The sequence below is a fragment of the Pelecanus crispus genome, chromosome 1 (assembly GCF_030463565.1).
Source record: "Pelecanus crispus isolate bPelCri1 chromosome 1, bPelCri1.pri, whole genome shotgun sequence".
Lineage (NCBI taxonomy): Eukaryota > Metazoa > Chordata > Aves > Pelecaniformes > Pelecanidae > Pelecanus > Pelecanus crispus.
In genome coordinates this window covers 194,026,029-194,050,748 of record NC_134643.1, presented here as the reverse complement: position 1 = coordinate 194,050,748, position 24,720 = coordinate 194,026,029, and the positions used below count along the sequence as shown (strand labels likewise).

Below are 24,720 nucleotides of genomic sequence, written 5' to 3'. Positions count from 1 at the left end.
CTGACCCCACCTGACCAAAGGGATATTCCATACCATACGACATCATGCTCAGCATATAAAGCTGGGGGAAGAAGAAGGGAGGGGAAAACATTCAGAGTGATGGCGTTTGTCTTCCTAAGTAATGGTTACACGTGATGGAGCCCTGCTTTCCTGGAGATGGCTGAACACTGCCTGCCCATGGGAAACAGTGAATGAATTCCTTGTTCTGCTTTGCTTGCGCACACGGCTTTTGCTTTACCTATTAAACCATCGTTATCTTAACCCAGGAGTTTTCTCACTTTTATTCTTCCGATTCTCTCCCCCATCCCACCGAGGTGGAGTGAGCGAATGCCTGTGTGGTGCTTAGCTGCCGGCTGGGGTTAAACCACGACGTTCACAGAGCTCAAGCCCCAGTCTTGACACAGAAGATAAAAATACAATCCTATTTATTTCACCAAAACTTTATTCTATCCTCCATTTTACCAGTTTCTCTACTTCCACAAATGATATGCTTAGGTAATTAAAGGGTGAGAAACCTCTCCTTCAGTTGTACTATGCACATTTATAAACATGAAGTAGAGTGTAATAGGAAACAACTTCTTACATTGTAAGAGCCTATAAAGTAATTAAACCAAATACTTCCCATAGTCCAATCTGTGTTCTGACAAATTTGATTACACAGGCACAGGCTATGCAGCAACTAATATACTTCATTGAATACACAAAACCACAGCTCATTTTCCATATGCATTGGTTCTCAGGTATGCTCAGGAACAAAAATCAGCATATGCATGCTACAGCTGATGTATATCATCTAGTAGCCTAGCATTTCACTTACCTACAGCTTAATGAAATAGTAATAAAAAGAGTCTAAATGCTATATAATAAACATCCTCTGCAGAGTACAAACTAATATCCAAGTGACATTCAAAGTTACTTTTTTTTAAAAACAGCAAAAGGATGTATCAAGTGATAATTCTTTCTGTGCCACACCAAGCAACTCTAAAAGTTCAGAATAGAGAAAGGAGAAAAATATCTGTTTATGATTGTAATAAAAAGGCTCAAATCTAGAAGGACTGTTTTCTAGCTTTGCCCTTGCTACGGTACCACAAACTGGTACAGTTTGTGGGAAGCATTTTCCCCCCTACAGTGGATACTACATTTGATATTTGTCTACTAAGATAAAAAAAGAGCTAAAGAGTTAAAAAAGGAAATAGCAATAAAACCAGTTTTAATAATCTACTCAGACTGGGTGATTTACATGTCAGTTTATAAAACCTACACCATTACTCCTACTCCATTATGCGGCAGCATAACTATGCTGTAGGTGTTTCTCTGCAAGTTACCCTGAGTATCTCTTCTGGTTGATACTGCAGTAATAAAGTGTATTTCACACTACTTTACATTTGTGGTAGAAAGACAGGGGAAAAGGGTTTAGGTGCACACAGTTAGAAATAAGAACAGTTGCTTTAATTCTGTTACAATTTGATAGGAAACATTTGTATGATTCAGTTTCACAGCATGTGTGAATATAAATCCTCCAGGGATTTAATTAGCTGTATTTTATCATAAATTGCATTCCCATAGACAGATGCTGCTCCTGCATCATGCTGCTAATAACAAAGACCAACTGACACTTAAGAGCACATCTGAAATGTGTGTTTCTGAAGACATTAGGTACAGTAAAAGAATCACTGAATAGTGCCAAATAAAAGTACTGATGTTCCCAGTTGGTTTACCGTGCCAACTTGAAGGGCAGTTTATTTTATACAGTATAAACAAATTACCCTCATGAAGTTATACATTTTGTCAATATACAATATGTATCTTTTGCTTCTGATACCAAGAAGACTGTGTATGAAAATTCTCAGCTTGCTGTACTCATAGCTGTGCTTCACGAGAGCCTACAAAAACACCCACTTGTTTTGAAAATCATGATTTTGATCAACTAACCTCCTGTCAACTGAAAGGTCATTTTTTGCAGTATAGCTATGTCTTAGTGCTCTAAGCATTTTGATCACAGTTTCAGGCTTTTATGATGTAGTACGTATTCCCTGCATTTTACTTCTGAGAAAGAGTACCTACTTTTCAAGGACTTTGTTGACAAGTCCCTTTTCACCGTGTGCCACCAATTGCAAAGTAGTTAAATGATCTTGCTTTTTCTAAGTAGGTCCCAAAGGTGAGGACAGGAGCTAATGTTTGAGTTGAAATCAGAATTCAAAATAAAGCAACAATTTGAAATATAATTTGAAAATTATGTAAGGTTTTTTCATTTTGAAAAGTATTATATAAATACAGACCTAACACACATTTCTCTCTCAGATGCTATCACGTAACATCTCCAGGTATGCATGCACATATCAGTGTTGACTTCCACGTAGCCTGCTATTTTTATCACACATTTTTATACTCCCACCTACACTCACATACACTGAAATTTCTCTTTCAAGATGACTTCTCAATTCAAAATATATTCCAGAAAGCTGGATTTTCTTCTGGTTTTTTTACATAAAGCAATCTGGCCATGGATATTTTCGTGTTACCATTTTTCCTGTCTGTTTTCCAGTTTGAAAAGAATTGAGTGAACTACGATACAGATAATGTTCAGCCTTGTAACAGGTTTGAACACAGGGCTTTTTTTAAACTCAGAAACAGCTATAGTTAACACTGTCAGAGAGCTAGGATCCTTTATTTTTCTTCTTTCAGATATGACACAGGAACTTTAAAAAATGAGCTTACCAGCCAGAATGTGTGTCTCATTGATTCTAGCCCCAACTACATGTTCTTTTGTTGTTTATTTTTTTTTATCAAACTGATTTCACAAGTGATTTTTTTCACCTCCCTCTGCTCTTAAATCTGAATTGCATTGTCATGGTCGTGATGGTCTAAGGATTAACAAGAGCCTGGGTTTGTGAGAAGTTAAGCACTCGTGTTAGCCTGTTTTTTTACATTTAGATTGATTCTTCATCTTAAAGCTGTTGTCACATTCCTACCTTATTCTAACCTGAGTTAACACGGTTCAACCAATTCTGTAGAAGGACAGAAGCCCATGTGTGTCCACCGTCTGCAGACTGGAATCACGAAGCCAGAGCCTTATGTTATTCACAGAAATGAATGCTGTAAAATCCTAAACTTCCCTATGCCCGTTAATGGGAGTGCTGCGCAAAGCCTCAGAATTGAATACAGTCCAAGAGCAGAAGGAGCAGAGGAAAGCTCTTTGGTGAGCTGTTTCTTTTCCTAATTCATTACTATTTCTTCTTTATCTTCCTCCTTGGCAAGGTCTCAGTCAGCACTCAAGTGCATACACACAATCTGAGGGAACAGCAGGACAGTAATTCTAATTTGTATTACAAGTCGCAGGGTACAGTTCCTCCCGGTTCTGCCACGAGCATTAAAAAGGGGGTTAGCCAGATATTCCTGCAACAATACTGAAGTATTCAAAGACCTAATGTTGATACTTCATTGGAATTAACTTTGGTTAGGACCCAGTCTGTTCACTCTTCTCTCAGTTACTGTTTCAGTGTGTCCAGGACCTGCAACCTTTTAATTTCTGGCAGGACTTTTTGCACTTGCAGCAGAATTGAGTTCTGTGAAATGTCTGCCAGGCTGGACCAATACGTTAAAAGCTGGAAGTTTGCTATCTCTGGCACTAGTTATTGGTAAAATCAAATATAAATTGTCAATAGAATACATTGTACCAGTTAAGCACAGAATTAAATTGCTCTATATTTAAAAACTGCTGCTGAAGATGACCCCTGGATAAACTCACCTGTGATTTCATCTGAGTCAGAAAGGGCCACCCTAAACTCCTATCAGCAAATCTTTGACAGTGCTTGGCAACACTAGGAGCATCCAGCACACTTAAAGTCTGAGTGAGGTAACTGTGCTGGATGAAAGAAGGGAAGGAAAAGTGGAGGACAGAAGAGAGACACACAGAGAGTGAGCAATTGAAAAAAATCAGCCTGTCCTCCAAAACATCCCAACTCCAGTAAGTCTCCCACTGCAGGTTTCACTACTGCCCTCCTCCACCTTGTAAGTGTAAGTTCTGGTCTGTGCACACAGTGGTTTCTAAATTGTTCAGAGATGGCCCAACTAGAAATGGCTTTAGATAGTTACGTTACAACACCTTAGTAAAGACAATGGATCCCAAAGTTAAAAAAAATGAAAGAATTTTGATAGGGCAGGTGGCATATATCAATATATACTGATATGATATACATGGATATCAATAGGATATTAACTTCCTAAGCCAGGTAATAGACACACCTACCCGAGGGGACGCGATACTGGATCTGATGGTCACCAATGCAACTGAGCTCATCGGTGATGTCAAGACTGGAGGCAGCTTGGGCTGCAGTTATCACGCATTGGTGGAGTTCACGCTCCTGAGGGACATGGGAAAAGCGAGGAGTACAGTCAGGACCCTAAATTTTAGGAAAGCAAACTTCCAGCTCTTCAAGGAGTTAGTCAGAAGGCCCCCCTGGGAGACGGTCCTCAGGGACAGGGGAACGGAACAGCTGGCAGATCTTTAAGGATACCTTCCATAGTGCACAAGAGCTATCAGTCCCCAAGTGTAAAAAATCAGGCAAGGAAGGGAAGAGACCAGCATGGCTGAGTCGAGACCTGCTGGTCAAACTAAAGAGTAAGAGGGAACTGCACAGGCAGTGGAAGCAGGGACAGGTGTCCTGGGGGGAATACAGGGAAACGGCCCAGTTGTGTAGGGAGGAGGTCAGGAAGGCCAAGGCGAGGATGGAGCTGAATTTGGCAAGGGGCGTAAAGAATAACAAGAAGGGCTTCTACAGGTATATCAACCAGAAAAGGAATGTTAAAGAAAGCGTACCCCCCCGATGAACAAGAAAGGCAAACTTGTATCAACGGACGGGGAGAAGGCTAAGGTACTCAACAACTTCTTTGCCTTGGTCTTCACCGGCAACCTCTCTCCTCACCCCTCCCGAATCGATGGACCACAAGATGGGGACCAGGGGGGTAAAGACCCTCCCACTGTAAGGGAAGATCAGGTTCGAGACCACCTGAAGAACCTCAATGTACACAAGTCTATGGGACCTGATGAGATGCATCCCAGAGCCCTGAGGGAATTGGCTGATGTAGTTGCCAAGCCACTCTCCATGATATTTGAAAAGTCACGGCAGTCAGGTGAAGTCCTTGCTGACTGGAAGAAGGGGAATGTTGTGCCCATTTTTAAAAAGGGAAGAAAGGAGGACCCTGGGAACTATCGACCTGTTCAGCCTCACCTCTGTGCCTGGGAAGATCATGGAACCAATCCTCTTAGAAGATATGCTCAAGCACATGGAGGACAGGGAGGTGATTTGAGACAGCCAGCACGGATTCACCAAGGACAAGTCCTGCCTGACCAACCTAGTGGCTTTCTATGAAGGAGTGACTGCATCAGTGGACAAGGGAAAAACAATGGATGTCATCTACTTGGATTTCTGTAAAGCGTTCAACACAGTCCCCCACAACATCCTTCTCTCTAAATTGGAGAGATATGGGTTTGATGGGTGGACTGTTCGATGGATAAGGAATTGGTTGGATGGTCGCATCCAGAGGGTCGTGGTCAATGGCTCAATGTCCACATGGAGACCGGTGACAAGTGGGGTCCGTCAGGGGTACGTACTTGGACCGGTGCTACTTAACATCTTCATTAATGACATAGACAGTGGGATCAAGTGCACCCTCAGCAAGTTTGCAGATGACACCAAGCTGAGTGGTGCCGTTGACACACCAGGAGGACGAGATGTCTTCCAGAGGGACCTGGACAAGCTGGAGAGGTGGGCCTGTGTGATCCTCATGAGGTTCAACAAGGCCAAGTGCAAGGTCCTGCACCTAGGACGGGGCAACCCCTGGTATCAGTACAGGATGGGGGATGAAGAGATTGAGAGCAGCCCTGCGGAGAAGGACTTGGGGGTACTGGTGGATGAGAAGCTGGACATGAGCCAGCAATGTGCGCTTGCAGCCCAGAAAGCCAACTGTATCCTGGGCTGCATCAAAAGAAGTGTTGCCAGCAGGTCGAGGGAGGTGATTCTGCCCCTCTGCTCTGCTCTGGTAAGACCTCATCTGGAGTACTGCGTCCAGCTCTGGGGCCCTCAGCACAAGAAGGACATGGACCTGCTGGAGCGGGTCCAGAAGAGGGCCACCAAAATGATCCGAGGGCTGGAACACCTCTCCTATGAGGCCAGGCTGAGAGACTGGGGATTGTTCAGCCTAGAGAAGAGAAGGCTGCGAGGAGACCTTATTGCAACCTTCCAGTACTTAAAGGGGGCCTATAGGAAAGATGGGGAGAATCTTTTTAGCAAGGCCTGTTGTGACAGGACAAGGAATAATGGATTTAAACTAATAAAGAATAGATTTAGAATAGACATTAGAAAGAAATTTTTTACAGTGAGGGTGGTGAAGCACTGGCACAGGTTGCCCAGAGAGGTGGTAGAGGCCCCATCCCTGGCAACATTCAAGGTCAGATTGGATGGGGCTCTGAGCAACCTGATCTGGTTAAAGCTGTCCCTGCTCACTGCAGGGGGGTTGGGCTAGATGACCTCTAAAGGTCCCTTCCAACCCAAAGCATTCTATGATTCTATGATTAATTCAGTTGTGCAGAATCACTTTTAGTGCAGAACATTATCAGCATTTAGGTGTGTCATAAACTTGGATGAAGATGAGCCCACTTCTCTTTTTATTCGTGATTTCTCTTTAATGGTTTTGCTATATTAGTTACAGCCTACTGGAAACTTTAACTTCAAATACCAGCATATAATCTCTCTCAGTTTCACATTATGCTGCATCTTGCCTCCAAACTTGTGGCTTGCAAGCACATGAAACACGAGGAGTGGACAATTCTTGGGTGCCGCACCATCCATTTTAACTTTATATTTGGACATTTCAGGTTTTTTGTGAGGCATTGGGAAAGCACAGAGCAGTCACCTGGAACAGCTGCCTCTGAGGCAAAACAGATCTTCACAACTCCTGTGCAGCATGGCATTTCTGCCTTCACTGTGTGGGCACGAGTCAATTCCTTGCCTTAGGCATGAAACTGATTGTCCAGCCTTATATCCGTGTATTACTTTGATAGAAGGACAGAACAGTTTGGGTGAGAAGGGACTTTCAAAGACCATCTAGTCCAACCCCCCGGTCATGGGCAGGGACATCTTTCACTGTCAGGTTGCTCAAAGCCCCATCCTGGCCTTGAACACTTCCAATGATGGGGCATCCACAACTTCTCTGGGCAACCTGTTCCAGTGTCTCAACATCCTCACTGTAAAACATTTCTTCCTATGTCCAGTCTAAACCTGCCCTCTTTCAGTTTAAAACCATTGCCCCTTGTCACTACAGCCCTTGGTAAAAAGTGTCTCTTTATCTTTCTTATAAGCCCCCTTAAAATATTGAAAGGCCACAATAAGGTCTCCCTGGAGCCTTCTCTTCTCCAGGCCGAACAACCCCAACTCTCTCGGCCCTTCTTCACAAGAAAGGTGTCCCGGCCCTCTGACGATTTTTGTGGCCCTCCTCTGGACCTGCTCCAACAGGTCCGTGTCTTTCTTGTGCTGGGGACCCCAGGGCCGGATGCAGTACTCCAAGTGGGGTCTCACGTGAGTGGAGTAGAGGGGCAGAATCACCTCCCTCAACCTGCTGGCCACGCTTCTTTTTACACAGCCCAGGATACAGTTGGCTTTCTGGGCTGCAAGCACACATTATCGGCTCATGTCCAATTTTTCTTCTACCAATATCCCCAAGTCATTCCCTGCAGGTCTGCTCTTGACCAACTCATCACCCAGTCTGTACTGATACTGGGGATTGCCCTGACCCAGGTGAAGGACCTTGCATATTATTATATATTTGTGCTTGCTACAGAAGACAACCATATGATACAAGAACAAACTCAAAAAAACCCTGTAATCTAAAGTAACACTAATCCTAAACCTTAATGATGACAGGTAGTTGTCAGAAAACTGCTCAGTTCCAGCATTCTTCCATGGGGAAAGGGAAAGGGAAAGGGAAAGGGAAAGGGAAAGGGAAAGGGAAAGGGAAAGGGAAAGGGAAAGGGAAAGGGAAAGGGAAAGGGAAAGGGAAAGGGAAAGGGAAAGGAACTGCGCGGCAGTGAGTCTGCAGCACTCATGCTTTCCTGTCGGGGTACATCACAGCATTCAAGGTAGAAGGTTAGCTCAGAAAAACCTTCTTGTTCCAATCTCAGGTATGGATAAAGCACATCAGCCCTACAGTGGTTTCACATGGACACTGTACTATTCAGCAAACATACTTACAGCCAGATTTGCAATACTCTTTCTACCAGTGCAGATGCATTTGTGTTAGGTCCCACTGATGGTACTGGCTTAGTGTATAGTGCAAAATTTTCAGCGAAGCATCACAGATACTGATAATGACAATGATTAAGTCCCAGCCAAAACCACTAACTGCAAACAAAGGAGGCAACAATTTAGCAGAAACATTGTAATAGATCATAACCAGAAACGCCAGGAATTGTACGATTACTGTCTACGAGGTTCACTTAAGAAATGTATTTCATTAAAAAGCACAAAGCAACTTGCAAATTTCAAACTCAATGTAGACTCAAAAGGAAGGAATATTTTCATGATTTGCACATCACTAGGCACTGACATTTAAGTCACATTCTGTTGATAAAATACCGTTTCAAAGAGAAATCATCTCATTCTCTCACAGCTGCGTTGGTCTTGTGATGGTAACAGTATTAAAATAGCAGCATGTATTTCTCTTAAGGCCATAAGCAGATGTGTCTGTATTTAAATGCAGGCATGGAAAATACAAAGAATTTGAAAACCATTGTTTATATAGTATTGTTAAATTTGTGCATGCATATGAACGTACGTAAGAAATATTTTAGGCAGTGGTCCTTTGTATTCATTTCTACTTCTGTCAAGCTGTGGAAAGCAACATTCTGTAGAAGAGCTTTTGTGAAAAATATTACTGGAAATTATTTGCCCTTGATTTGAAATGTAAATAAAACCCCTAGGATTTTAAAGTTCCTTCACTGTATTAGCAACTTAAGTATAATTTGTTGGTCTCTGATACTGGCAGTCTCATTTTCTCTATCCAGTTAATTCAGAGCAGGGGGGAAAGTGAGTTTAAGTATTCTAGATGACTGAAATTCAAAGGTTTTTACATTATATCTCTTTCTCTAAAAAAAAAAAAAAAAAAAAAAAAAAAAGTAACTTACTATTCTTTTCCATTTTACGGTGTTCATTTGAATTCAACTCCCAAGCCTTTTTAAAAACTTCCCAGACTCGAGTACTGGTAGGTGGCTGCACAATATCCTCTCTTTTGGAAAACATTTCAGGATTGCGTGTGAGTACTAACTGATGGTTGCAGTACTTCAGTATCTTGTATGAATATCTGAGGTATTTAGAGAATGAAAGATTCTCCCATAAAATGTAATGCTGTGATTAATTTCTAAAGCTGGGATCTTTTTCACCCACAGAGCCTTTGAGGAACACAGGAGATACCTCTGTTTGCTTCCCCTGTGGTGCTGCTGGCCCTGTGGCACTCCAGGAGTTAAGCTCTTACTGGAATTTTGCCATGTCTTCAGGAATTAAATCACCCACTGATCACAGGGAACCCCAGTTTGAGAAGCACTGGAGCCCTACAGAGAGACACTCCCTCAAAAAAAGAATCAGAAATAGAGAATGGATGGTTTGTCATCTATGAACTTGTTTGAACTTGGCGACATCCCGAGTAACAAGTGCTATTTGGATGGGCACATATGTACCCTGTCACCCTTCAGGCCTAAAACAATTGTTTTAGTGCCTTCCTGCAGTTCCACAAATTTCAGAAATATTTTAATAAGCCAGGAAATCAATACATCACCAGCAGAGCTTGCCACCTGGCGATTCTAATACTCGGTTTTGCACAAGGATAACTTTTAGTACTCCGTAATATCATGCAATTTTTGGAGCTCCTTGGCAGCAGGGTAACTGTTGGACGATACTAGTCTACCGATCTCTCACAAATTGCAAATATCATCAGTAGTATGAGAACAAAGTTGCTTAAAAATAGAAGATGTGCTGTGGTGCTGACATTCTACATATTGTGTAAATTTGAGCTTGTCAGCCTGGTAGTTGCCAAAGCAGTTTTGCAGAACCCAGAACACTGGCAGTACTCAGCATGACTATAGCATCTGGCATGGCGGCTAGGAAGTGATCCATGAGCTTCAGTGAGCTCTGCTCTGCAACAGAGAAAACGAAGATTTACATCTGAACTCTGACACCAATGTAGAAATGGCTTTTTGTATACCAGCTAGCTATCCCACCTTCCCTGACAGGGTCAAGCATGATGGTAAACGAACAGAACAGAAGGTTAGTACGTCCAATAACACAGGATAAATCATGATAGTTAAAACAGCACTCTCTTTCAGAGATTTTCACCCATTATAGTGTGACTTTCATACTACAGGTGGAAAAGAAGATGAAAAGCAGATGAAAAGAAGAAACTGGCGCTGCCCTGGGAATGGGAAGGATGCCCCTAAGTACTAAACAAGTCCCTCATTGAAATCTGGAAAGCACCTTAGCAGAAGAGACATCTTTGTAATTATTGTAGCCCTAGTAGCAGTAAGGTAAAAAGCCCTCCAGCACCGTACGATGCCAAAGACTTTGGTTTCAAGAGAAGGGAACTGCGCCACTGACATTTAGGTTTACTGGAAATACAAGTACCCAGAACTTCGGGTGCTGAGCGCTGGTACTGAATGAGGCTTTTTTTCAGCCTGAAGAAGCTGGCTATGACTGAAGCCTGAACATATTCCAGGGTGACTATTTTTAGCCTCACCCCTTTCAGCAGATAAAAAGGAAATGGATGCTTTTTGGCTAATCACCAGAAAAGCAAACTAGATATGTTCTTAAATGCAATGCCTCTGATAGGAGGGGAAAAGGAGCAGTGTAACCAGAAGATGAATGGTGTTCCATGTTAAAGAAACAGGACAATAAGAACTCTTCAATTACAACTATTGATTTCCTCCCCAGGGTACAAGGAAAAATCCATGCAATATTTGCCGTAAACCTTTCTGAAATACACATCCATAAACACTTTTTTTTTCTTTTTTCTGAAAATGACCTTCATGCTAGTCTCCTCTCAACAATGCGCCTTTCCAAAAAGCACAGAATACATTCAGTATGACCACTACTGAGAAGCACAAGACATCCCAGCAGCATCTTAACACGCAATCTCAATTCCAGAGAATGCAGGCGTGTCCGGACACAGTCTTGGGCAACTGGCTCTAGGTGGCCCTGCTTGAGCAGGGGGGTCAGACCAGATGACCTCCTGAGGTCCTTTCCCACCTCAACCATTCTTTGCCTCTGTGCCTGTCACCTGGAAATGACGATATTTAAAAGACAGAAAGAAGGCAAATTTCATGCCTTGCTGTAACAAAGCCATTTTAAGGTAGAACAAAAGGAGAATGGCAAGCCGTAGTTAGACAGCAAGGAAGCCTACTTTTTTCATCCTGTGTCTCCAGGCATTTGCAAAAGGAAGAAAACAGATCCAACGATCAGATCAACGATCCCTCCCAAAATTTAAGAGTATCAGTTTTCCATAACTAGTATGATTCATATGCTAGGAAGTATATTGCAAAAAAATAAGATTCTTGCATGCTTCATTCCCCGCCCCCCAACTTACCCCATATACACCTGGCTACTAGAAGCTGAAGGCAACAGTGGGGCAAAAAGGATATGGTAACCTTATGTATCCAGCTGCAGGTTTAAGAGAAACATGATAAAATATCTGCTGCGTTAAAAACCAGTACATTATTCCTTATTTATTAGCATTATTATAATGGCTGGAAGCAGAGACCACAATTAGAACCTTTTCATATGACTGAACAAAAAAGCATGGTAATATAAAAGACCTATTAAAATCCAGTCTCAGAACAGCACTTGTAAGAACAGTAAAAGATGACAGACAAAATGAAAAGGACAAAAAACAGAGAAAAGAGCCTAAGATGACAGAGAAATATGCAGCAAAGCAACTCTCCCGACCTCTGAAATGGGGAATAACCACTCCTCCCATGCTGCTGAGCTCATCTCACTTTAACCTTATTTTTCTTACTTGCTCCTCTCCATTACTAAAAAAAATGTGAAAAATGGACAAAAAATGGACACAGAAACTTAAGTACTAGTGTACCTGCTACTTTGCAGTCCAATTGTTCACAAGTAGAATGGTATTTGCCTGATTTGTAAAAACTGGTGGGTGTCCAGGAACATAAGGGAAATATAAAATGCATCTCTCAACAGTACAGCTTAACCCTTACGAACATGATTATTAGATAATTTTCTACAAATTGCACATTGTTCTCCAGGAAAAATTGGGATTGGAAAAATTTTAGCACATGGAAAAAAAAAAATTTTGTACTTAATGAGGATTTACTCAAAACATCCTAGGGAATGTCTTTTTTTTTTTTTTTATTATGCTGAATTTTACGTCAAGACAGAGCAATTGATCTTCAATACTCGAAAAATCAAGGTTGTATTCACTGACAGGCAGATGCAAGCTCAGCTTTGTGTAAAAATGGCCTCCCACTTCAAACAAACTGAACAGCATTTGTGCAGAGTGTCAGCTTTTGTGGAAAATGCACGAATGTATTCATACATATTTATTTTGAAAGGGAATTCATAGCCAACTGAGCGTATCTACAAAAATATATATGAAGTGGCATGCTGGTCAAATTAGTCATTTTATTTTCCTAGTAGGGGATATTTGGGGAAAAAAATGGCATAATGCTAATTTTCAGCAATATACTGAACTGTCAGTCAGTCAATAGTCTCACAGTATTTTAGGGAAAATGAGCAACTAGTCTGCACTAAATAAATTTCACTTGCTTGGCCTAGACCACCAAGTGTCAGGACTTCTAGTGGCCTACATAATATGGTTGTAAAGAAATGTGACTTTTCAAATGTGGAAGTTAATTAATTATTCTAGAATGGTTTACAACCCATTTCTCCTAAAAGCTTATCATATCTGTTTCTTCCAGTAGCTTTTTCTAAGGTCTTTCATCACATTCTCTGGACAACTCTTAACAGAAAAAGCAAGAAGACATAGAAAATTCTTGCAGCCTCGTTACAAGCTGCCATGTTTGCAACTACCATTTACACTAAAAATCTTCAAGATGTATTTTTAAGTTACTTCCCAGTGCAGACTATCCTCTTGGAGGACCCCTCTATCTGGGGAGTCATTAACCCCAACATGATTAAGCACTGGGACCATTGAATGAAGGTAATGGAAATAAAAATCTCTTAAGCCTCAGAAAGACAAAATTAAGGGACAGATAATGCCTTGCTATGGTGGAAAGCTGACTACAGTGAGATGAAGAAAATAACCTAGTTTGAGTGGGACTGGCTGGGGTGGATGTGGAGCCCACCTAGGGCAGCCTGGCAGAAGGAAAAGGCTGCCTGCCTAAGGTGACATGCATGGCGGGGGCACGCGACTGGTGCAAATATAGTGTGCGTGGTACAATGTGCCTCGCGTGTAACCCCCTCTGTGATATACACCCTCTGCTACAACAGTTCACATGCCACCATCTTCCTATGTCCTACAGGCTTGATGGGGCAAGAAGAGAAGTACCAACCAGAAAGAGTAGCGTAGGGACAGTATCTTCTGTGACTACCACACAGTAAATCCGTCCGCAGTCGGGAACAGTCTGCCTGTTTTTTTTTCACCACACAGTCCAAATATTTTTAAGTGAGACCATGAGATCCACTCCCACAAGACAGAAATTAGGACAGGTGCTTGGAAACCACATATTATATTCCAGCTAGCCGCAGTAGCATCACCAGCAGTAACTGCAAATGTATAACTAATCATTAAGGCATTACAAAGAACAAGTACATTGTTAATAAAAAATTTCTAGGAAATTCAATAGCATGAAGCTTTACTAGTGCAGGATAGCAGGTGTTTCATGGTATTTGTTCCCCTTCTAGAACTTGAAGTTCAGGAAAATGGGGGAGGGGAATAAAAAAAATCAAATCTGCCAACAACAAAACTTCCAAAGTGAAAAATACCAAGTGAAGGTCACACAACCTTTGGTTTACCTCTCTGACTAGTTACCCCTAGACACACATTTGTACCTTATATTCAAAGTGTTCTGAACATCAGCCATCTACATATCCTTCCCGTAATCAAATCAAATGTCGCTCCTTGGGAAAAAAACCCTCCTTCCACCTGCTACGTTTGACAATGCTTTCACCCATATGTGTCACCGAATTCTCTGATTTCATTACCCATCCTTAAACCCACACGTCACACATCTCCCACCTAACTGCTGGCAGCCCCATCACAAGACCATCACTTTGTCCTCTCACTGGAACTCCTGAAACTCTACAGAACAGCATGGAAACCAAATGCCACGCCACGCATCCAGCAGCCAACTTCCTTGACCCAGATGCAGAGGGTAAACCAGAAAGGATCCATATCTGCATTTAATACCAGGGAGGTATTAATCCCTTTTGGTAATTGCCAGCTCTCAGGAAAAAAAAAAATTATTACAGTTATTGGAGCACGCAGCTTAACTTCATTTTCTAGATCTTCAAAGTTTGAAGCAACTGCACTTATCTTTTAATTTTATTTCCTTCCCGACTCAATTTACTATTGTAGCACTTAAAGCCTACACAACAGACTTGCTGTTTTATCAATATTATAAATTCCACCTTTGGAGAGTCTCTCTCATGTAAAGCACAATAGTAAATAGAAAAGTGAATAAAAATGGTTTAATATAACACAGTTCTATAACTTATGTGTTTTATCTTCAATGCTGTCACTTTTTTAAAGCACAGATACAGACTGCAGCATGTTGAGGGTGGGAGAGAGTAAAGGGAGTGAAGAGAAAAGTTAGATCCTACTCCTCAAATACCAGAGACAGTATTTGGATATAAACCAATTTCTTCTGAGGCTGTGACTGCTAGATCTGCTAAATCTCATGCTGATTCCCACCAGATAAGATTTTTTTTTTTAACTTTACAGTAAAAGGCAAAAAATCTTTAACAACATGGGAAGTTAGAAACTAGGCATACACAGCCTGACAATTTTTCTACAAGAAAGAAAAAACAAGGGTACTGTCAGTTTTCAGCTGCCAGTGCTTCCAAACACAAAACCTGCCTTTGTGTTTGTATCTTTGTTGCTCCTAAAGGAGTCGAACATGACAAAATCAAAGACCAGGAGGGGCTGCATGCATGCGTGCGTGACAGAAGTAGAATGCTGAAAAATTCAAACTTGGGGTAGTATGTCATTAAAGCTACCATTTTTGTTTTGGTCTCCTGCTTTACCAGAAGCAGCTTATCTGATCAACTAATAGACGACCATGTACAAAACGCAAAAAAGCACTTAAATAGGCAACCAGTGATTAAAATAATTATGAAGCAAATACATCCCACAGACTATATTTGTATATATTTAAAATTGCCAGATTGAAATGAGTCCTTTTCTAGTAACATCACATTTGTTTCATACGCCATTTCACACTGATGACAAAAATCATGACAGCAATCACAAAACACAGTCTGAAATGAAGTAGTTCACTATACAGGAGCAAACTTATGGTACTGATTTGCCAACAGCTAGAACATAAAGTCTCAGAATTGAACAAACACAATAAAGAAATCCTGGAGCAGTTTAGATGACAGAGGAGGTTAATAAAACATAAGATACTGTAAATGTAGTATATGATACACAGAAAACAGATCAGGAATCAGGGAAAAACATCACTTCGCCTTTTCTGCATTTCTTTTGATGATTCTAAAACTAGTCACAGACAATTCTCTTCCCAAAATTTCCTGCTTTGCATTTCTCTATTTACAACAAATTCACAATATAAAAGGGCGATTTCATTAAAACCCATATGCTTAAAATATATAAGTATGTATTTTATATAATGCACAATTCAATTAAAAATCTGATTTATTACTAGAGAACGTCATCAAGTTAATTATCCGTATGATATATGAATAACATGGTAAATTCTAGATGTATCGGATTAAATTTTCAAAAGTCACTAAATGATTCTGTTAAATTTGTGTCTTGTGGTTTCCATGCCACTTCTGACATTTTCAGTCACTACCTTTTCTAGCAAGCATGCCAGTTTAGGTCTAGCACTTCTCCCTGAACTCTTTCATATTTTGGGCATTTTAATATCTTTTCAGCAGTGCATTTTCTAGCATAGCACAGTATTAAGTGGACTTAAATTTGGACGATCCACACAGAAACCCATATGCAAGAAGCTTGTCCTGACCAGACCAATGTAAACCTTTAGGTCCTCAGGAAATTCAGCTTTAATCACATGTGAATACAGCCATACATTCATATATTCAGGTATGAAGAGGCACAACGTGTGCTCAAGTAAGGGTTTTGCACATGGTGGAACGCAGAAATCTACATCATCCCACCAGACAATACCAGAGGGAGGTACAAGCCTGACATCAGCCTTCATTCCTTCTCTACAGTAAATCCACCCCAAAAGCAAGAACAGTTCCGAACCTGTACAAATCCTATGTAAGGCCATGATAATAGTGAAGTCCTCCATCCCTAGTAAGGTAATAAGAAAAGCATCAAAGTCAGATATCACATATCCATTTGTAACAGAGCACTCCTACCTTTTCAGTTTCATATAATTTTCACTAGCTGCAGGTCTGCATTCAGCACGTTGCACCACTATTCCTTCCAAGGAAAGTTTATCTAGAATGAAAAAAACAAAGCAAAACTGGACATTAAAATAAGATTCACCAACATGGTCAACATTTGAATTATTTTTCACTAATTAAGTATTTAGTATATATAATGTAATTATAAGTTCTCAAATCTCAAATCAAGTTCTAAAATCTCTCCTATTTATACACTGAAGAAATAAGCAGGAAAAACATGCTTGCACAGCTGATATCCCCTAGACTTCCTTATTTTGCCATCAGATGTTTTATATATTAAGAATGAATCACAAAGACCAAATTTTAAATAAGAGATGGTAACTGCGTGGTCCTCCTTTCTCTAGATTGTTGTACTCGGCTTATCTAGGAACTGTATTCTGGAAATGTGTATTGAATACTGTCAGTGGCCATGGGAAAAAAAAAAAAAAAATCTACAAAGAGAACCTGATCATCGAAGTATGCAAAATTAGTGGAAGATAAAATGAGAGGTAATTTTATTTCTATCCTCAGAAAAAGAGTAACCTCTTTTCATCTTACTATAATAATAAAAAAAATGGTTCACTAAAGGAACATAATGCAATAAAGTAATAATACTAACTATGCTAACATGCGACGAAAAGAAATAAAAACTTGCAGTTAGTAATCTAGGAGATCACGTCCTAATTTTTAGTTAATACTGCTCTCTGTATGTACACCTCTAACACAGTCCCTTTGTAATGCAATGCGAACATCTTTTTGCCTAAAGCAACGACAAAGACAGAGCAGTGCAATAGTACCAGTCTACTCCATAAAGGTGGAAAAGACTGAAAATTAAAAGCAACTTGATGTAGGAAGGAAGAGAGATGTGATGGTGGCCCCACACCTGCTTTTCTACTACGATGTTCTAGCACATAGTGTGTCAGGGGGGAGTGTGTAGCAATTTAACCCTCTCTTTTGGGCGTAGCCAGTGCAATGTATGTAAAACATACACCTCTGGGAACAGCTTTGCGTAACAATAAAGGATAAGTTTCTTGAATGGCTTGATTAGCTCTTGCTATTTAAAATGTCTTTCTAACAGAGAACCTCATCTTGCTATTGGTGTAGGGTTCTACGCTGTCACCCTCACCTTCAGCTGGCAATGTCAATGCTTAGAAGTATTGATGCCAAGTAACACAAGGCATTCTTTCTGAGACGCCTGTAACTTCTTTATTGCTTTATAGACTGAAATACTATTACATCTGGAAATCTAAGTCTGCTCTCCCTGAATAATGCAGAGAGCGATTACTTCAACACCAAGTATTTTAAAATTATTTAATTTAGAATTTCCTGGTTTGATTTAAACTAAATCCTTGAAAGGAATAAGAATGCCATACTTTTCCATGTAGTTTTGAATGAAACAAAGCAAATTTTAATGAAAACACTTCTGATTTTACAGATTCCTATGGTTTACGGTCAGGAGAGACAACTTGGCCAATTTGCCTGACCTCCTGCATATCACAGACAGATAAATTTTATCCTCTTTCTTCTGTACAGAACCTAGTAACTTATGTGTGGCTAAAGTGGTGCTATTATTGCTGCTTAATTTCTAATACAAATGTGCCTCCAGCTTCTAGCAGTCGGTTCTTATGTCTTTCTATACTATGCTAAAGAGCCTTTTAGTACCTGGTGTTTTCTCCCTGTGAAAGTACTTATACATGGTAATCAAGTCACTTCTCAATCATCTTTTCAATAAATGAAGTAATTCAAGCTCATGCATTATCTCACCACATGGCATTTTATGCCACACTTAAATCAGTTTTGGGGCTCTTATCTGCACCCTGTTCAATCTTGCAATTAGAATACGGAGACCAGAAAATAGGCATAATACTCCTGTACTGGTCTTACCAAAACCATATAGAGAGGTAAAATAACAGATACAGGAGAAGAGGCTGGAATTTCTCTCTCCTCGCTTGAGCCATCTCAAGGTTATTCAGCAGACCCTCTGAATTCAGCTGAGAGAGGGAGAAAGGGAGACTTTCAGAAGAAAATTGGTCCCATCTCCTTTAGGATTCAATGATCTCCCTCCCCTGTCTGGTGGGCTTTTTGTGGTTTTGGGGTTTTTTTCTGTGGGGCTGTGTGTGTCTGTGTCCCATGACTGTGCTTCATGTTTAGATGGCTAAAACTGGGTTAAGATCAATTTGTCTCTAAAAATCAAGCTCTGGGAGCTGATGGAGCTGACTGGCTATTTTATCACTAATATGCCTATTTTGAGTCTTTTCCAAGCCTCACATTCTACCTACGTGCTCCACATTCCCTGTTCCTAGGTATATAATTGCCTCTGGCTTGGTTAAAATGGATTGTCCTTAAACAGATTCTGTGAATTAAGTGATCCCAGTCACACCATGACAGTCCTGTCATAGTTATTCACTGTCTCACCAGCATTTGTGTCAATCACGACACATTTTATAAGCAGTGATTCTCACTTACTACTATCCCTCTTACTAACACTGGAGGAGGCCTTTCAAACTACAACCCAAGTAGCTTCCTACTGATAATTACTTTTTGATAACTGTTAGGCAGTTTTTAATCTTGTTCCATGCTTGCTATTCTTTTTTTTTCAGACATAAATCAGAACGTCACAAGATTCTAAATTATGTGCAATTTGAGATGCTAAGCAGGCTGCAAACATGCTGTTACTTTATCAAACTCACAATCTCCAAAATAAACAAAACTAGGTTTGTTTGACCAGAAAACCGTTACATAAAGCCATGTTTGCTAGCATTCATTTTATTTCTGATCTTTTCTACCTCTTGAACTCCATGACAATTTTTCCACTAGTTTCTATAGTACAAGTTCAAGACTAGCCAGCCTATATTCATCTGAGCCATCCAGCCCAGCTGTCTGAACACTGACATGCCGCTATCAATCTCTCTGCACCTTGCACAATTTTCAAATTATTCTCAAGTTTTAAGAATCCAGATCAGTGAGCCAGATAGCTACCCCACACCAACTATTTAGGAAATGAACCTGCCAATTAAACATACTTACCCTTAGTAATATCTCATCTTTGATGTCTTGGCTAATACCTTCTTCTAATTACCACTGATCCGGATTTGGCTTTTAATGTTCCAGTCACTTTACAGTACAAGGCTGTCCGCAGCCTCCAAGTACATCGCCTTGCAGCTAAGCTAGTCTGCTGTCAAAGCTCATCCACTGTCCAAAAGCCAAGGTTTATGTCCCACTTTCCCTGAACCCTCTTGGGGATTTTAACACATCCAAAAAGTCCTGCAGAATAAATCTGCAAACCTCCAGATGCAAGACTGTAGTGGGGGAACACAGTTTTCACTTCCTTCCTAGCCTAATTAGCCTTCATTCAGCAAACTCAAGTTCAGAGACTTGGGACTGTCTTCACTTGTTGCAGGACCAGAGCTACAATGAAAAGACATCCAAAGTGCTACACGTCTGTCTTGATAGTCACATCAGCCTAGAAGCCAAAGGATGAATAAGGCATGAAAGTGGCAATTCTCCGTTAAAAATACCTACTCAAAATAAAGCAGGTAGTACAAATTAAATTAATAGGTCTGGAAGACTAGCTAAGACCAGTGATTAGAAGGGAAAACAGACATTTTCCCAAGCATCTTACACTCTCAGTTGCCCTATGTGGGGTGGCAGGTACAAGCACACTGTGACTGCAGCTCCAGACAGGCTGGTCTACATAACCCATAGCTTCATCATTAGCTGCCAAATGCATGCTCACCCAGACCTCCCTGCCTGAATGCCCTGGTGCCAATTCATAAAGGAATTTCAACTGTTGACTCTCAGTGAGATGCTGATTCCAGATTCAAATCCTGCTGACAGTCACCATCAAATGAACAGAATGTGGTTAAAATGCTTATGTCAATTTTAATAAACAGGCACTGGGGAAATTTACTGGAATTATGCAGAAGATGGTTTGATAGGGTTGGGTTGTTTCTTTTGGGGGGGGGGGGGCAGTGTTGAGCGAGAGAGATGGACTGGCTGGGAGACTTTAGTATGTTAGTTCTCTAGTCTGACTGCACTCAGCTCCAATTTCCAGCCTGTCCTGGTTTCGGCTGGGATAGAGTTAATTTTCTTCCTAGTAGCTGGTGTAGTGCTGAGTTTTGGATTTAGAATGAGAAGAATGTTGATAACATGCTGATGTTTTAGTTGTTGCTAAGTACTGCTTATGCTAGTCAAGGACTTTTCAGCTTCCCATGCTCTGCCAGGGGCACAAGAAGCTGGGAGGGGGCACAGCCAGGACAGTTGATCCAAACTGGCCAAAGGGCTATTCCATACCATATGACGTCATGCTCAGTATATAAACTGGGGTGGGGGTGGCCAGGGAGCAGCGATCGCTGCTTGGGAACTGCCTGGGTATCGGTTGGCGGGTGGTGAGCAATTGCATTGTGCATCACTTGCTTTCTATATTGTTATTATTATATTGTTATTATTATCATTACTATTTTACTTTATTTCAATTATTAAACTGTTCTTATCTCAACGCAGGAGTGTTTCTCACTCTTACTCCTCCGATTCTCTCCCCCATCCAACTGTGGTAGGGGGAGTGAGCGAGCGGCTGCGTGGTGCTTAGTTGCTGGCTGGGGCTAAACCATGACACAGCCACCAGGTCTTGTTAGACCATTGACTGCTAAGTTGAGGATCCTGCTATGAAAGCATTTCTGCTCACCCGAGCACTTACGTACTCTCCACCTTTATCAAGCCTAATAAAAATAAATCATGTTTTCTTGAATCTTCCACTAGGCCTATTTTTCAGCTTCTTAATCATTCTTATTGGCCTGAGAAAGTTCGGTTCATGAATGTCTCTCCTGAGCTGTGGGCCCCACAGCCAGACTTGACAGTGTGTGGGACAGGATCTGGAGTTTACCAGCTCCTGCTCTTCGTGAGAGGTGCCAGGGAAGGAAGAGATAAAGACCTGCCTCAGGACGCACAATTCCCAGTTGGCAGGAAAAAGTGGAAGAAAGTGCAGTAAGGACAGGCTATGGGCATGTGTGCCTCCAGTACCTCAGCAGGTAGAAGTTGGGCTGTTGCTTCCCAGCATCCAGGTCGGAAGCCCCAGTAGTTCCCACTGCCCACTGATACCGCTGTGTAGCTTCCCAGGCTATTGTACGTGATGGCTGGACAAGGAGCAGCGCCCTCCACTAGACCTCAGCACTGCTCTTCCAGACCAGAGGCATTTTGTGGCACCTCCCTTCCATTCAAAGGGCAGCCTCGAAGCTGGTGCCCTTCTCATATCACCCTTCCCTCGTAGCTACGCAGCTAGAGAACAGGATTGCCCAGTCTTCACTTGGCAGTCCCTTATTTAGGCATCCACAGATACACAGTACATTTGTTTTACTGACCACTGCACAGAACGATGACCTCATGTTCAGTTGTCAATGATGCATTATACGCAGGGCAGAGCCTCCGTCCTACCCCTCCCACAAACATACGTCCTGCAAGCCCCATCCACAGTATATTCCTAGCCATATAAACTTCGTATTTGGCTTCATTAAAATGTTATCCTAACCAACTACCCCAATGGTTCTGCATCAACAATGTATCTCCTTATTAATTACAGCCTATATTATCTCCAAACTTCATCAGTAACTATCTCCTTCTTGATCACTGACTAAAAATAAATAGTACCAAGAACCAAATCACAGCAACATTTTAGTGATAATTCTCTGCTTAACATTTGCAAGTTTGAAACCTGGCAAATAGTTCTTGTGTAGTTAAATGAGAGGGAAACTAATACAGTATATATTCTAATTCAAGATGACAAATGGGACATACTTGAAGATTTAACAGAAAAAAAGGCATTACCTCCTTTGCTGAACAAATTGTAACCAAAAAAAAAAAGGAAAAAAAAAATTGGCACAATCCATTTTCCCCTCCACCCACATTGATTAGTATTATATTACTCTCCCTTTATTTTTAACTGATTGACTTCCAAGCCAGATGTTTTATTGTTTTTCGTACAGTCCCTTTTCATTTTTAATACCTGGACCATCCATTTCACCTTTCAAATACTGGCACAGCATTTGCTTTTTCAGTCTTGCAGAACTGCAGTGCTCAAAAATTATTACAAATATCAACAGCAACTGTTGATAGAGTTTCTTAGATAGCTCTTTTAAAACTCTTGAATGCAAATTGTTCAGACTTGATGATTTGAAAATCTTCAATTTAAATTAGTGTGTAAAGCTTGTCTTCAGTAGCTGTTAATCAACATCCTGGAGTTATTACTGGAATGAGAATGCCTATGCTACTAAACTGTGAGATAGTAACTACTGAATGGTTTATTTGTCCAACAACCTGGCCAATTTTGTGTGTTATGACATTAAATGACTAGCAAATTGCCTCAATAACCCAAACAGATTTCATTAGCACAGCTTCCTAATACACTTCAAAAATTCTCTACCTCTTATAGCTGAGATTTCTCCTCAAATTCTTTTGTACTGTAAAAAATAAAAGTAGCTGTTTTCTGTAACCGAGGTCATTTTCACTGACAGCAGATGCAGTGAAGCTGATGCTGTCCTGACGTGAGTAAGCTGGACCCTAGGTAAAGCACCAACTTTTCTGTGCTGTGCTGCAGTTCTGAATCCTCAGGTCCATGGTGTGCTCAAGCTTCCAGACCAGGAGGGTCAGGAGGAGGATGGAAGTTGAGTGGAAGTGAGGTTATTTTCCAAAAGGAAACATGTAGGACTGAATGAGGGGCAGATGGCCAGCCCCCTCCTCCTTGGGTTTGTTTTCCTGTGTAGCTGATAGACACCAGCACTGCTTTTTCACTCTCCCCAGGACATCTTGTCTGACTGGGAAGAAACTGAAAAGCTCCATGGATTGCCCTCCTGGTACAGCCCAAAGGATGAGTTACTTGGAAATGGAGTGCTACTGCTACAGCCACTCTCTTAAGTGTGTGCAAGAGAGAGCGCTTAGTATATTTTCTGACTTAATCTGGAACCAAAATAATATCCTTGCAATTGCTGGATTCCAGCGCTATTCCTCCCTTGAATGGCCAATCCCAGCAAACAGGTGACACTAACAATTCATGAAGCAGCAGTCAGTCACTTCAGGATTGCCAGCTACCAACATGAGCAAACAGGATACTTCAGCTGTACAGCGCAGAAACAGAGGCGGTTTGCTCACAGCACAGGAGAGCACAAAGCAGCAAGTTGCTCTGTCTCAGTCCAAGTGGGAAGCAAGAAGATCCGGGACGCACTGGGCACATCTCAGCCATCACATAGCTGGTGCACAACGCAAAGACTCTGAGGACAAGAATGGTCAAAGTCTCTAACTGGATTGCAAGGAATACTTGCATAGCTTTACCAAAATGAACTTTTGGATGATCTTCCAGTGCATGGACAAAAAGACAGAAAAAAGGAAATCCAGTTCCTCTAGGCATAGCTATACGATCAGAAAACAGTGAGCTATATGAAACCACCTCACTAAAACTACATGCGCTGCAATACCATATGTATCACCGAGTGCACAGGAAGAACGAGGACTCTTTGGAAAAGTTGTCTTGTAGTACAGCACAGAAAGATGAAAATTTTCACAAAGATGTGCCAGGCTTTAATTTTGTGTTACAGATGACTGTCAGCTGCAGTGAAGTAAAGTTACATGGGTTTGTGGTGATGAAAATTTTACAGCAGCTCTACATTTTTCAAGTCTCAAAGGTTTAAATGTAAATATTCATGATCTCCACAGAGCATATTTTCCACATCAAATGGATTTTGAATATTTTATTGTACAAACCACTAAAACGATTTTGCCTGATATTTCAAATACTTGTTCACGAAAGCGGAAAATTTCAACTGCTAGAACATTCAGAAGATGATGAGCATGAAAAACTAAGTGAGCAGATACTGTTCTGTAACTGCTGTCTCTTAAAACGTAGACAGCTTAGCTGGCCATGAAAATTTCATATCTTTTACAAATCCCAGCCCTCCTGGGAAATCCCTACTTACTTGTGCCAGGACGTTCCTAGTTCAGCTTCAAAGTATTTCAAGATCACTGTGTAAGACGAAAGCACCACAAAAATCATTCTCTTGGGGTTTAACAGCCACTAAAATTGTTCAACACTGTAGCTATGCATGATCTAAGCACATTA

At 41.1% G+C, this 24,720-nt stretch overlaps 1 protein-coding gene across 2 annotated transcripts in view; it reads right to left on the bottom strand.

Moving 5' to 3' along the window:
* The window catches only part of GTF2F2 (general transcription factor IIF subunit 2), a 90,806-nt gene that overhangs the window by 35,723 nt on the left and 30,363 nt on the right, over nt 1–24,720 (bottom strand). For both annotated transcript variants that reach the window (XM_075718073.1, XM_075718081.1), the window contains one exon: nt 16,590–16,671. In XM_075718073.1, coding sequence (XP_075574188.1) covers nt 16,590–16,671 — 82 coding nt within the window. The remainder of the gene's footprint in view (nt 1–16,589; nt 16,672–24,720) is intronic.